The 15,553-nt window shown below is 47.4% G+C and overlaps 1 protein-coding gene across 6 annotated transcripts; it reads right to left on the bottom strand.

Moving 5' to 3' along the window:
* Positions 1 to 696: 696 nt before the first annotated feature.
* On the bottom strand, positions 697 to 13,810 carry map2k6 (mitogen-activated protein kinase kinase 6). 6 transcript variants are annotated; one of them, XM_072703649.1, is made up of 12 exons: positions 13,718 to 13,810; positions 7,933 to 8,005; positions 7,560 to 7,608; positions 6,052 to 6,165; positions 5,833 to 5,952; positions 5,041 to 5,157; positions 4,097 to 4,148; positions 3,842 to 3,969; positions 2,834 to 2,911; positions 2,451 to 2,590; positions 1,523 to 1,568; positions 697 to 1,155 (listed from the first exon to the last, which is right to left on the bottom strand). In XM_072703649.1, exons 4-12 carry the CDS (start codon positions 6,088 to 6,090, stop codon positions 1,078 to 1,080), a joined length of 798 nt encoding a protein of 265 aa, XP_072559750.1. In that variant the 5' UTR covers positions 6,091 to 6,165; positions 7,560 to 7,608; positions 7,933 to 8,005; positions 13,718 to 13,810; the 3' UTR covers positions 697 to 1,077. The 6 variants fall into 6 exon arrangements, with proteins under 6 accessions (XP_072559750.1, XP_023676175.1, XP_023676174.1 ...); XM_023820407.2 differs by having other exon boundaries at positions 7,560 to 7,611; positions 7,933 to 8,002; positions 13,432 to 13,788; XM_023820406.2 differs by having other exon boundaries at positions 7,560 to 7,611; positions 13,432 to 13,787.
* Between the last annotated feature and the right edge of the window lie 1,743 nt (positions 13,811 to 15,553).

The following is a 15,553-nucleotide window of genomic DNA, read 5'->3' as shown; positions in this document are numbered from 1 at the left end:
TATGGCGGTGGGGAGAAGGGGGAGGGGCACTGGAGCTGCCGGCCAGATCTGCACTACAAACGGACAGTGGTCATTTCATAATGAGGATGATAATCTGGACCACAATCACTAGCATGCTACACGATCTGGGCGCTCTTGACGTGCACCGGAGAAAGATGATTTTGCAAGTCGCTAGCAAGGACAGCGACATCAGTCACCCCACCACCACACACACGCACATAAAAATCAAGAAAACGTCAAGTTATCAAGGGGGAGGGGAGAAACAGCAGTTAGAATAAATACAGGAACTGCATAACCACTTAATTCAAGGAGAAAAAATATATATATATATATAAGCAACTGATATTGGATGATGATAATTAAAAATAACAATAATATATTCTGCTTTCCAGTTCCTTGCAACAAGATCACACAGAGGCGAGTCCACAGAATGGCTCAGAAATGAAGACTGGTCACTCCTTAAACCAATCACAGCACAGATGTGCAACAGGTAGAAGGAGCATGCAAACATAGACACAAAAATCACATCAGTGGCATGTGGACCCCAGATGTACGGATGTTCCCGCCTGGGTCCTGTGCTCGCCCTTCTGTCACTCAAAAGGCAGAATTCATAATCGGATATGAACAACTTTGCCTCGTTTCTGCATGCGTTCGGTTACTCAAACACCTCACTGTGTAGGCATGCATATACAGATATAGCAGATAAATATCTTTATTTTCCCTGTGCTTGGCCACCTGCCCGTTAAATGAAACATTTCAGAAAATATAACCAGGCAGACAGACAAGTCAAAATTCGATGCGTAGAAGAATAGATTTTGGGGGTAGGTGTAAGGAGCTAAATAACTCTTTGAACTTGAGGGTGGGATGGAAATATAAAGTTCAGAATTTGAAAGCATATTCAAAGTGGAAGAGCACCCCCTAGTGGGTTAACCCCCCTGCTGCGGTGGACAACAGCTCCCTAAGGGCAGACAGGAGAGGATGTGAAGGTTTCCCACGGGGAGCTGGATTGTGATTTTTTTTGGAGTAGTCCCGCCTTCCCAGAGCATGTGGGCAGAGTCACGGGGAGAGGCCCCGCCCTCAGGCCCCCAGGATGATCTTAACAAAGCCGGCCACGTCAGTGTCTTTGGAGTCGTGGAGCAGGAAGAATGGATGTTGCTGCAGAATATCAGACATGAATAAACCATTAACAGAAAAAGGACAGTCGCTGACATGCATTTCTGTAAACTGCACTTTTTGATAAACAACATATTGCCGAAGCACAGAACCAAATGTGTGGTAAAGAACAAAATCATAATAAATAATAATAAAAACAAAGCACAGTCAATTCAATCACTGGGTTTAGTTCGCCCCCTTGTGGCTATTTAAGAAGAACAAGAGACAAAAATGAAATCCCATTAGTCTCCATAGTAACGGGTTTCCCTCAATAAAAAGGTACTTTCAGTCTTGGTAAATACTATCTGGTACATTGGCATCATGCTCTGAATCTCAGGAAGCTGTCACTGAGAAATGGTTGAATTCTTACCATGAGTTCTGTGTAAGTAGGACGTTCTACGGCATTCTTCTTCAAACTGCGGGTAGAAAACAAAATTGCAAAAAAAAAAAAAAGTGAAAAACTATACAAACATGTACAGCACGGGGCAGAGGGGATGGCTTCCGGTGCAAAGGGACGTGGCAAAACGGGATGTGTAAATTTTGCCCATGGAAAGTGGCAGAGAAGAACGACAGGAATGTGCAAGAATCTGCCCGTAGGTCAGCTTGACGGTAAAGGATCACCGCTGTCAAATGCACCTGCTCTTTCTGCCCAGCAGGTGGAGCAAGGGTGGAAATATTGGAGAGGGGCGGGGCTTTGTCCCAGTGCTTCCAGAACAGGGAGACAGTGGGGAGGGAGAGCAGCATTAACAGGAACCGGGACAGGAAGAGGCTGTGGTCAGAGGGCACAGCATTACCGGGACACCTGCCCAAAACAGGCTGTGGCGCGTTCAGCCAAACCAACAGGCTTCCTCCTTCAAAAGCAGAGCCCCCCCCGGCCCCCACCCCCTGCATTCCACATTCTGTAGCTGAAGATACAAGCTACACCTCAACCACCAAGGGAGGAACCATTACACAGGTCACCAGCTGCATCTCACTCCAAACAGACATGCAACAGGTGACTAGACCACTGCAAGACAACAGAATTTTCTCTATGCAAAGAAAACCAAGATGACAATATTTGGCCCGCAGAGTTGTGGTGACAGACAGGCTGTCTAAACAAGTTTGCGTCTTCAGTCATTTTAGCTGGGGTACAGATACACAGGCAGATGTGCAGCATCTTGCCAGAACTCATGTGGTTTACCAGAGTCACAACAGACGCATTGCACGGCCTTCACGCGTCAAGGTTGGGCGTCAGAGAAAGGAGACGCCGAGATTGCCGTCAAACGCCAAACCTAAACCGGCCCCAGAGAGGAACATACCACTGGGAGGTGAAGGCTACGAACTCCGGCGAGAAGCGGTCGGCCGGAAGCTGCGGCGACGGCTCCTCCACCACCTGTTTGAGCTGCTGGAACGGCGTTCCCCACGAGTCATAGGGGAACCGGAGGATGGCGAGCTCGATCTGTGGAGGAAGGCCGCGGGACGGAGTTTGCAATTCACAAGCACTCAGAAAAATCTTTCCTTGTTCAGACATAATACAAGCAAAGGATAAGCATTCCAGCGTTGGCGGGATTTCAGGCAACAAGAGGTACGGCTTCTCAAAGGATGACTGCCGAGTGCTTTGATGTGACCTCACTCTGCCGGCACATGAAGGAGCAGCAAGAATGGAGGAAGGAGAAGGGAAGGAGGACAGGAATGTACCCACCATGGTGATCCCTAAACTCCAGATGTCAGACTTGACGTTATAACCTTTCTGGTTCGTCTCCGGGTTGATCCTCTCAGGCTGAAACACACAAACACAGAATTCCATCACGGCCTGGCATCCGAAGCCTCCCAAACCCCCCAGCACCCACGAACACTTTATCCATGACCTTTTCAACCCAGTCTTCAGGGACCCCCAGACCGTCCACATTTTTGCTCCCTCCCAGATCCCAGCCCACCTGAACCAAACAATTAAGAAATCAAGAACTCGGAATACCTGGTACAGGCATACGGGAAAGTGGGAGGGAGCAAAAATGCGGACTGTCTGGTGGTCTCCGAGGGCTGGGTTGAGCAACACTGTTCTAAACGATCATTTACCAAAGGCATAGGGCACACTTGGACTCCTTCAATCTAACTGGAATCATTAAAACCTCACACACGGCATAAAATAAGACTGACCACAGAAGTGTCTCTGGCATACCGCAGCAACGTTCTGCTGCCAAGCCGCCATGATTTACTGCCGATTCCCACTCAGAATTATAATTTCTCTCCTGACATAACTGAATCCCCAAGGCGCACAAATTTACACAGCTGGCTGACAGGCACGCGGCTCAGCGGAAAGACGTTCATGGGGTTTAAACCCACAAATTGCTGCTAAGACTTCAGTCGAGTCTCCGCCTCCAGCAACGAAAGAGCATCCCGCCCCAAACAGCTTCCCTTAAGGAGATTGTTTGTGCGTGCGTCCGCGTGTGAATTACATTAAATTACACACACACACGTAAAATTTTTTAACAGATTTCGGGAACACACAGGTGAATTATATTGGAGGAAACCAAAACATTTGTAAATAGTACGTCCAATGCGAGCCATTGTCAAATGGGGAATTCTCATAATGTAAATTGAAAGCAAGAAAAAAAAGCTCTTCAAAAGAAACATTAAAACTATTTGTAAATTGTCAGTTTCCAAGCTAATTAGCATGCTGGCCGCCCAGGTGCTAATCTGGCCCCCTTACCGCCATGTAAGGCTTGCAACCAGCGTCCATGGTCTTGGCCACAGAGTCCACCAGGTAGCCGCTGATCCCGAAGTCGCACATCTTGACCTGGCCCTGCGCATTGATGAGCACGTTGGACGGCTTCACGTCTGCAGGCGGGAGGCACGAGGAGAGAGGGCACAAGCCAGAGGGTGACCTCACTTTAAAGCGTAGGGATGGGCCACATAAGATCAAAGGAAAGGGCTATGCAGCCTTGGGCAGCCAGCAGCAACTCACCTCGGTGTATCACTGAGAGATTGCTATGCAGATGCTCCAGAGCCTTCACAATCTGCCAGAGGGGGGGAGAGCAGGTCAGGCAGCCACTCGACATCCCTGAACTTCACTTTAACTCATCCTACCAAACTTCCCGGGTTATCTACACTCCCTGCCAACATGCCACCCCTTCTGATGAAGTGTCAGTGTGTGTGTGTGCGTGCGTGTGTGTGTGTGGGGGGGGGGGGCAGTAGGTCACGGCAAGGATGACCACCCAGTGCTGAATTAAATGTGCAAACCACGGTGAACTGTGTGAATTACGTGTGCCCCAAAAATACCAGTTTCATCTAATGGTACTCTAAGCCCAAAAAATCAGCTATCAGCATGAACACTGATAGGACACTGCGGGTCGTATCTGTAACAGGACCGAAGAGCGATTCATTCCACAGCAGCGACACCACTACTGCCAGCAGAGGACCATTTCATTCTCTACCATCACCCTGCAAGGGGGGGGGGGGGGGGGGGGCGGTGTTCAACATCTGTCTGAATCACAGAATCACTTCCCTTAATGTGAATTATTCTCTGTACACTTGGGTTCAGTGGATGACACTGAGGCACTAAAAGGGTGATGTCTGTGGGTTAGGGACATGTACCCATGTCCGGAAGGTCATGGGTTCGAATCTCATAGCTCACAGTGTAATGATATCACTACTGGGCTCTTGAGCAAGATTAGGTAATAAAAACTACCCCAATTTCCCCACATAAATGAATAAAGTACCACTATTCCATTCTAACCAGTTTGTCTTCATTAGCAAAGACAGGAATTATCTGTTGTTGACGCCCTGGATGTTTTTATCTGGCTCAACTATGTCAATCCTAACAAAGGCTGAAGCCTAAGCAAAAAACATGCAGTCTTAACCAAAAACATCTAACGGTATCTACGACAACAAGAGACTCCGCCCACTCACAGACACCGCCATTTTTCCCAGGATGTCTTCTGGGATGGTCATCCTCTTCTCAATAACCTGCTTGTAGAATTTGTCCAATGAGGTGTCCAACAGCTCCATACAGATCCACACGTCACCCTGGAAACACCAAGGCAACCGGGTCAGAATATTTGGGGGGGGTGGGCTGTGTGCAGGAAGTACAGGCAGGAGAGGGGTAGCCACATTCCTGAGATGCTAATCGACCAACAGAAAGTGGGCCAAGGTGCCCAGTGTGGAACTTCCGGTGCAACGCTCACTGGAGGAAGGTATCCACATGAGGAAATCTTCCACCCCCTCAACTCCCAGCTCCCCCACCCCCCACGCACCAACAACAAGCTACATCCGTCGCTACATGATTTGTCCAAAAAGGCTAATTTTCACAAAAGCAAGCCTTTAGCCGGAACAAACAAAACAACAGCAGTAACACATAATGAGCTGCCATGTTGTGCAGGTCCACCAGACAGTCAGAGTGGGGCGTCTATTCTGTAATTACCAGGATTCGCTCAACCACAGACTTCAAACCACTGAACTGTGTATTGAGCAGATGGCCAGGTATTTCAATGCAAAAAATGACTTGATCACAAGTAGCTTACACATACACAGCTGCTATAGAGGTGAGAGATTTTTCCGGAAACCTGCCACCAGAGGGGGTGGAAAGGGGAACCAGAGCATCTGCAGAGATGCTATCAATTAGCCAGGACAGCCTGCTGCTGAATGGACTACAGTTAATGACACTATGGTTGTGCTGAGGGGACTGAAGGTGAGAGACGGCACCTCTCTGAAGAGAGCCCCGTAGAAGGTGACCGTGTAGAAACAGTCCACAGTCCTCATGGAGATGTCCAGGTCCATCAGCAGCCTCTTCTGCTCCTGCGTGTTCACTGTGGCTCTGATCCGCTAAAGGAACATTCAGGAAATAAGGCAGTGGCTCACCAGCAGGAGGCGCTCCCCTCTCTACAATCCGCCAGACGAGTCCCGGCACGCCTCCCTGCTCACCTTCACCGCCATGATCTGACCACTGGGCACATGCCGCATCTTGTCCACCACCCCATAGGCCCCGCGGCCCAGCTCGCTGATCTGCTCCAAGTCGTCCGCCTTCACCTCGAAGTTCTAGGGGGGACAGAGAGACCAGCGGAGATTGGGGGGGGCAGCGTATGGATTAGTGGGCTCAGCCTCCGTGCCTGTGACCCCAAGGTCGCCGGTTCGAGCCTGGCCTGGGTAGAATAGTCATGTCTGTGGGTCCTTCAGCAAGGCACTTAACTCCCAGTCCAGTGGGAACTACTGCCAGTGGCTGCCCTTCACTGTCAAGCTCACTGTCACCTACATGTGTAACTGTGTGTCATGGACAGTAAGATGGCGTAGGCAAAAGGAATTTCCCCACAAGGATCAAAAAGTGTCATTATTATTATTATTATTATTATTATTATTATTATTATTATTATTAACTGGTCAAATGGGGATTGAGAAAATGAATAAGTACAAGAAGAAGAAGCAGAGCTTGAGAGCGAGAGCGGAAGAGGAGTCGATTAAGGTGGCGGCCACCAAATACCTCATTAACAGGGACAAAGAATAATCAAAATGCCACAACAACAACAGAGGCACTTATAGCATGAAGACTCCAGGCCAGTAAAATGCCTTAGAATGAAATCACTAACAGACAGACTTTCAATCAGATGAGCTTTGTCCTCATCCTCCAATAATATTACTCTATTTAAGGAAATTAAATGTGATCAGGAAAAGGGAAGGACATCATCCATTACCAGGAGCGTTAATCACGTTTATTCAGGCACCTGTGTCAAGGCCAAGCAGCAATTGATTAGTCACAGAAGTCAATTAATGACATACATAACTGCTAATTAAATTACATTTTTGGTAACTGAGTGCTGCATATTATAGTATTTGATTCTTTTCCGGTACCGTTTGTGACCAATTATCCCCAAAACTGGTGATTTTAACCTTCTCCAAGTTCTTTAAAAAAATGCAACGCAACTAATACGAAAAGGGAATTGAAACACTTCTAATCTTACGTTTACAAAACAGTGGTTACTCTCACTTATAAGGGAAGAAAACTGTCACCACTGCCAATGGAAAATTCCACTAATTTTAGAAGTTTAAAATAAATATTTTCTCTGCTGCTCGGAAGGACACGAAGAACATTCCCAAGAGCCTTCAGTTGGTCTGCTTCAATGATTCGCTTGTAATGTACAGTGGGTGTCGCTTTGGGTTGGGGCATGACTGACTGCCTCAAGCGACTGTAAAAGCATGGGCTTCACATGTAGAGATGCTAACACAGCAAGAACGCCGCAAAACCAGCCAGCGATGACTCTCTGAGTTACGCAAAGTCTTTTCAGCAGATGCTGAATGCACATCTCAAAGGCGCCGGTGAAATACAGAATGGCGGGTGCTTAATAACCATGGGACACTCTCATTGGCAGATGAGGAAATAGCTGCTGGTCAGATGAACCAATAAAATCGAAGAGGAGACACGTAGGATTGGACTGTACCTTCCCTCCAATGGTCACACAGGCTTTCGAATCCAAATCTCTCGGGGGTCTGCTGGTATAAGGAAAAATATAAAAAATTATGCTGGTTTGATTATGATATAAAGAATGGAGATTTCTGACCGAATCGCTGTGGTAAGAGTCACTAGGGGTCCCATCTGTGGGCCCACGGGGTATAAGTGTGAAAAATCACGGCTGCATAAATTGGTGGGCAATGAAGTCATGGACTATATGCTGAGCTGTAATACACCACCAATATCGTCTTTTCATAAAGTATAAAACACTTGAATTTGTACCCATAATGCCCCAGGCCCCCCTCCCTGACATATACTGCCTATCTTCCTGTCTGTCTAAAGAGGGTTGGGAAATCTCTTACGGTGCTGTTTGAGGCGGCTGCTCGAAAACTTCCTTTGACAGCTTGAGTTTGGCTCTGCCTCTTGCTTTTCCTGCTGGAGGACACCAAGGAGGAGGCGAGGTTGGGTCATGAAGCAGAAAAAAGGCTCATGGACAGATCAGTTTCACATATGAGCATTTCAAGAGCGACATTTCAGACGTTAACCTGTCCATCCATCAAAATGCTCACGCGTTACTCTGCTTGGCTTTCCGATCCAATCCAAGTAAGCCCCACCGCCAAAGGTTTGTTCACGTTTCACCGACGACACCACAAAAATCAAGACATCTTTGTCCAAACAAACAAGCCACGACGACCAAATACCTTTCACAAGGTCACTAACACCAGATGCATCAATTTAACAAACCACAACCCAAAAACCAGGAACTGTGTGGCACAGCAGGTTAGGAATCTGGACCCATGCCCATCGGGTTGTGGGTTTGAATCCCGTGGCTGGTACTCTTGGGCCCTGAACCCTTAAACTTCTCTAGGGTCTTGGGTGTTGGCTGACTCTGCGTCACTTCTATGTTGCTTTAGACAAACGTGCCTGCAAAATAAGTACAATTCAATTGGACATGAACTGAAATATTCAGCAAAACACAACCGTTCATCAAACTGGTGTCTCCACGGAGTGGAAAGCTACCCTTGAATTATTCGACTTTACCTCCCAAAAGATGCAACAGCGACTTAGTCTGAACTAGTAATCCTGACAGCCTCAGCAGACAGCAGATTTCAGCCACTCGCACCCACAGCCCATTGCACGTTTGACACTGGCATCTATGAAAGGCTTAAGTGGAATAAGGAACTTCGAAAGAAAGGGGAGGGGGGGGTGGGGGATCATGCTCAGCGCTCCTTTCCACGTTTGATCTTTAAGTCACAGCAAATTCCTCTACTGCTTCCATTCCTGGGACTGAGTAACTCCGCTCTACAAACACAGCGGTACAAAACACAGAAAGGCGGTGAGCCCGCTCCCCCTCTCCCGCCACACACGAATGGAATTCCGGAGAGCCGCCGGCCCCAAAGGCAGCGGCTCATTGGACAAGACCAGGCACGCTCCGCATGAGTGGGAAGGCCTCCGTGGTCTCGATGGCGGCCGCGTGGGCCTTGGAGCACACAAGGCCGAACACGCGCGCCAGCGGGGACACTGGAGCGCACATGCACACGTCCCCATTCCACTGGAAAGAAAACCCCTTAAAACCAACAATGAAAGAATGACTCGGGACAAGTAGTCTGCTCTTAGTAAGATCCAACAGGCATCATAAAATGAAATCTTAAATAAGAACACTGCAAAAAAAAAAAACGTAATGCAAAGAACAGAAAAGAAGGAAATTTACCTCATCTACCAACATGTGTAGGTTTTTCTAACCTGTGCCAGATTGATTGGGAACCTGGAACTGCTATTCGTGTGTAAACAGAAGAACAAAGTGGTAAGAAGCTGCAAAGTGGGAATCTCGGTGGCGCAAGGATATTCTGCGTATTTTATTTTCCAAGTAGGAAGAGACATGGTGCAGTGCGGCCACAGCCATAAAAGTAACCGGCCCCTGATGAGCGTCACCCGCCGCGATGACCCTGAGACCTGGGCAAACAGCGACAGACATCCCCTCAAATGCCGCTACGCTTATCCGTATCATAGATGGAGGACGGCATGTTTCGGTCCCACCGCATCCACATGCTCGAAGCATTTAAGACGTGGGACTTGCTAGACTACAGAAGGAAAGGCTTCTGAATATCAACGTCCAGGGCAGGGATTGGCACTGTGATGCCCCTGACTGCCCCAGGATCTGCGTGATTTGGTTCTTTCGAAGGTATTAAAGTGATGGAAGGCATCAACGAGAAAGAACTAATTGCACAGAAGCTCACCAATAAAACACGGCAAAGGACAAATTTAGAAACAACTCAATTCAGGGAAAGGATAGTTCACTGGAAGCGGGGGAATCAGATACTCATCAACTGCCTTTTGGCAGCAAGCCCTGCATCGCTAAGATTCCTACCCCCCTCCCCCATTCCTTAGTCCATCTCTATTCTGCCCAATTCCTGCCTGGACTCCGCCCAGAATCTCAAGCGGTCTTCAATGGAATTCCGGAACCAGTAGAAGGGAACGGGGGCGGGTTCAGCACAGAATATCCGCTTCAAACTGCCTCCCACCCACAAACTCGTTGCCTCGCGGTTCACTCCCGGTGGCTCGATTTCAATAAGAGTTCATTCAGTTCCTTTAAAGCCCCCTCCAGCATGACACAGCAAGCAGCATACAATCCCTCCCTGTGCACCATTAGTGACCCAGCAGCCTGTCTGACAGCCAGCCGGTACATGATAGTGACCATGCGCGGGGTGAGCCAGCATTGCCGGCATACGTGCACTGGTGCAGCGGACACCTTATGATGACAGACCTGGACTTTGTGCCCTATCACTGGTACGGCCCTTAATTCCGAATCCCCCGATCGCTATGGCTACCCAAGCCACACAGCTGTCGTACCTTAGCCAGGTCAAAAAAATTGTTGTATAAACAGTGCGGACATGTCTCTGAGCAATGTTGTGTATGCAAGCAGCATTCGGAAACGATCAATGCTTCCACGATCGTGTCGTGCTGCATGTTTTCAATCCTAAATCAGAGAAATGGATGACGAGGACGTATATAGTCTACAGTACGTGTGATGATGAGGTAATAGGAGGAACGTACGGATTACGAAGTCTCCGGTTTCGACACGCCTCGGGGTTTTACACAACGGCAAATCAGAGTCGGCTGGGGCCGCGGCGAAGACTCCGCCACGTCTGAGCCTTCCTGCAGACAGCGGCAGGTCATTCACTGCCTCCCGTGAAGCAGCAAAGCTCACCAGCCTCTCCGGCGGAGGGCAGAAGTGCTTCAGGATCCGCGGCATTAGCCAGAGAGGCACGCTGGGCCTTCCCCGGCTCTCAGAACGACGCGGGGAAGCGTCACATGATGCTGAACCGTCAGCTGAAGCAGACTTCTGTGCCTCTGCGTCGCATTGAAAATGACACAAAACATGCATACCAACTGAAGCACGAATGCGTTCCTTATACTATTCGGCAGCTGTCCAGATTTCATTTGCACAAAATCTGTTCACCAATAGCGACTCAATGTAAAGCCGGTTTCTGCACCAAACACTTAACGTTACCTTGATCTCTTATTAAATTCACCTTGAGCATACGCTGCCACACTCTCCAGCAGAACTACGGGCCTAAGGTGCCGTATAAAAATAAGGCAAATAAATAAATAAATACAGTCGGCAAGCGGCATGCTGTGCTCGCACACCCACGGCCCTGGAAGAGATGCAGACTCGGCACGAACCAGCCAGCATTACAGCAGGAACGCTGAACACACACCTTGGAGACACATTTCTTGTTAAAAGGACTAAATGTATATCTTGTAACAGTTTAGTGCATTTCAGAGCTTAATAAAGGCTGGGGGAGGGAGACCAACCACATAAAACCAAAAAAAGAGAGAAAATCAGAGAAAGCTCTTACTGTGTGAGCTGCAGAATTCCTCTACAGGTCTGGACCAAGGCCAGTGAAAGGATTGGAGACTGCAAGCTGAGGCAGAACTGATTTGCATGGACTTTATGCCACATCCTTCGTACACAAATGAACTCACAGCATAAAGTCGCCACGTTTGTGAAGACACGGGCCACATTACCTGCAGCCCTCGGGGTCCCCCCCCCCCCCAACTTCCCATAAGTCAATGTGGCAAACAATCTGGACGGCAACAAGTCAAATAATGGGCCGGGAGTTAGGGGAAGGCCTAACAAAGCATGGATTCCCGGGAGGTTCACCAGCAAGATCACAAGAGGAAGTAGACAGGGACACTGTTTGCAATGACTTCAGAGTTTATAAGTTTACTTTCTCAGGTATTAGAACACCCAGTTCCCACTTTAATCGACTTTAAATATAGTTAAACCGTGAAACATTCAGCAGGTTAGTCAAGACAAGCAAAACTCTATTTTAACAATCGAGTTCAGTCTCATCTAATTTCAAGGGGTGCACAGGCCTATGAATCTACACAAGCAGTTTAAAAGAGGCAGGTTCCAAATCATGCAACGTTCCGCTGTCATGCAACGTTCCGCTGTCATGCAAACCACAGTGGACAAGCACCGAGTGCTTTCAAAATAACCAAAAAACGTGCAAACGTGCGTAACGTGCGTGACTCCTATAAACGTCACACTTGCTTGCTAATTTTGAAATGACGTCAAGCAGGAGCAAGACTAAGGTGGCATTTGGGAACCTCCGTAGTACAGGTATACAATGGGCTCCATGCAGACGTCTCTTACAGGTAAGATTACGCCTCAAGCCCACAGCCAAGGAGAAAATAAAAATGACACATTGCGGGGTTCAACTAAAACATGCACTATCCCAGAGCAGCGATTATAAAAATCAGTTTTATTCACTGCAGACAGTTTCACCACTTCCTGAACACAACCACGAAAAGGGTCTCAAATTCAGAGAATAAAACACCCTGTTTGGTCGCAGGGCGTTGCTCGATGTTCGGATCCATGGAAGCTACAATTAGGCCCAGTGTGTGAGAAGTCATGCACCCTCACGGGACTTAAAGGGATCGGGGCACCGAAACCCCCCTCTGACATCTGAAATGTGCGAAGTTATTCAAGGAATGCGTTACACTGCTATTTTATTTATTTGCTTTCTCGACGCCACACGCAATATTCAACGTGCAGTCATGCTTCTGATAAAGAAGGCATTTTCCTCATAATTCAATACAGCTTGGATTATTTTCTCATCCATTTTTGCATTTAAGTACTCCGTAGCCCCGTTCCTTGAACTGTTTTGTGGCAGCTACGTGTGTGCAACAAAACTATTTTTAGCGTGTTATTTTTGCAGTGTCTACCTATTTGTTACTGGGTGCAGAAACAAAACTTCGCCCCCCAAGACGAGCCGCCTGAGCTCAATTTAATATGTTTTCCATTACGTTACATCGAGGGCGAAAACAAAATTGCAAGCAGCAGACTTGGCCTTACACTTGTGCCTTATATCCTGGCCGGTCGTACCTGACACAGCAAGGAGGCCAAACCGTCCACAAGAATGCGCGTGCTGAGCGATTTTGCAAATAATAGATGCGCAGCGAAAAAGACGCGCATTAGCAAATGTGCAACGATTATAGTCTTTAATAAGCAAAAATTATCACTTTAACTTATGCATTTGTAAGACGGAACGCTGGCATTGCGTGCAGTTCAATGTTCACACTTTTCATGGGGCTGCCAACAAATTACAAAGACAGATTCCTGGTATCGAAGCGAAAGGTAAGCGAATAATACAGTTATTACAGTAACTAGTGCTGGCATCGTCTTACCAGGAACTCTGCAAAGTACTGATCCTAAACAGGAAATGCAACTGACCATTTAAACGCATTAAAATTAAATGCATTGGCTGTGTTCGACTTGCTGCACCGATCTTTGCAAAGACTGGAGCCCTGAATGCAATGCTACAGTTTTGCACGGATCGTTTAAATATTCTTACCTCCCTTGGTTGGAGACATTTCTCCTCTGGGGGGAGGGGAAGCACAAAAGACTTTGCCTTCTCTATCGCTCCCTCCCTCCATCTCTCGTTCTGGCTGTAGCTTCAGCGGCTCGATTTGCAACAATGATGCAAAATCCTAGCCGGGATCTTCATGCAACTAGAGCCGTTTGGCCTCTATACTCCAGGTTTCCTTGCTTGGAGCAAATGTAGAATTGCACGCCTTGCAAAACAGGCTGAAACGAGAAATTTTGCAATTCAACTGCAGGGAATGTTCCGCAGCACTTACATGATGGGCCAAGGGTGGCAGCTGAACTCCAGCAGGCGCTTCGTCTTCTTCTTGTGGGGAGCTATGGCAGATTTCACGCTCGTCTGTCTTGTTGCTGCCACCTACTGTGGCGGAGATGAAAGTCTCCACAAATGAAATGTTCATTCACACCAGATAGGAAGAACCTAGAAAAGTTAAAATACGTCGTGGGTCCCCTTCCATAATTACTGCTCGACAGTCAGATAATTTAAAAAAAACGAACAAAAGAGAAATATTAAATATCAAATAAACTTTACAGATAACGTTCACATTCGCTTTCCGACAGATAATGTTATTTGTTATTTTAAAAGTGTTTATATAGCAATCTGCCTTGCCTCACTGACGTATAGACAGCCAGGGGCTATAGCTGTGTTCCCTTTCGGAGACCGACGGTAGCATATCGCCACTAATCACTGCAAAGGACTAACATCACCCACAGGTCTAGACAGCCTGACTTTCTGCAGGCAGTGTGTTTACACTTGGTGCCTGTGTGTGTATGTGTGTGTATGTGTGTGTGTATGTGTGTGTGTGTATTTGTATATATGTATGTATATATATGTGTGTGTGTGTGTGTACACATAGAAATGTTCTGCATAGTGTTTTTTTAAATGTAAAATTATTATTTAGCACCCCCCCCCCCCATCCATTGCTGGTAACATTATTCATTAAGGCCAGCAATGTTCAAGCCTAAAAGGCAGAACTGTCGGCTCTGACCTGGAGCAGCAGACATGACAGTAGCCCTCTAACAGGGAGGGGCTGTAGGTCAGAAAGACCTCCCTAAGCTCACCTCACCATCGGTTAGGGTCACTATTCATGCAAAGTTAGGTTCATTAGGAAATCCGAAGGAAGAAAGAAAGAAAGAAAGAAAGAAAGAAAGAAAGAAAGAAAGAAAGAAATTGCAGCACAAGGTTTATCTGTCATGGCGGGACGCATAACAAATGAGACATTAGTGACCTTTTCCAGCCACCAGATGCTGCCAAAGTGCAGGGAAGGGCTTCCTTAAAGGGCAGAGCCTTTGATGCTAAAGGAGTGTAAATGAGGCCCAAAGACAAATGTGTCACGGAGGGGAGGGGAGGGGGGGGGGGGCGGAGCAGAACTAAAAGCCTGCAGTCATCAAAGACACGCGACACAAATAGGATCTGCATACCTGCTACACAGCATATGGAAAACAACACACAGACCGCCAGGATTATATGATGGAGAATAACATCGGTGTGTTTTTCTTCTTCAGTGTCACATTAATTATGCACCCGTTTGGGCTGCTTTCCCGTTTCCTCCGCTACTCAGTCAGACTTTCAAATCAGAGTTTGCAGCTTTGTCCTTACAAAGTATTTTGAATCAGCCTCAACCAAAACATTAAAAGGGCATAAATAAATTGCTTGGTTGCTATGGTACAGTAATAAACATGTTTTTCCAATAGTGAGCATAACAGAAAAGTAGAATATGTAATGTGACAGATGTGCGTACATGTACAACCTCCTGCCAGTAGGTGGCCCCACTGGACAAGAACAGCAGTGACATACGGAATACAAACTTGACACAATTAACCAAAATATTTAACCCATGAACACTGAATGAAAAACGGCCAACGTGGCCGTGATTAAATTGTTTTTTCAAACACAAAATCTTGTCCTTAAATGTTCCTTATACATGACTCGGGTTACATCACTCCCAGCACAAAACACAACAGCCTTGAATATAGTGGTGCTGCTCTCTGCCTGCTGGGCCGAGATTCTGAAGAAGTCCTCTGCCATATGTGCCCCCCCCCCCGCCATCAACATGGAGCTGCTCCCCCTCCCCCCCCCATCTTTGCAGCTA

The sequence above is a fragment of the Paramormyrops kingsleyae genome, chromosome 20 (assembly GCF_048594095.1).
Source record: "Paramormyrops kingsleyae isolate MSU_618 chromosome 20, PKINGS_0.4, whole genome shotgun sequence".
Taxonomy (NCBI): Eukaryota; Metazoa; Chordata; class Actinopteri; order Osteoglossiformes; family Mormyridae; genus Paramormyrops; species Paramormyrops kingsleyae.
Note: the sequence above shows the minus strand (reverse complement) of the source record. Positions and strands in the feature narration are given on the sequence as shown.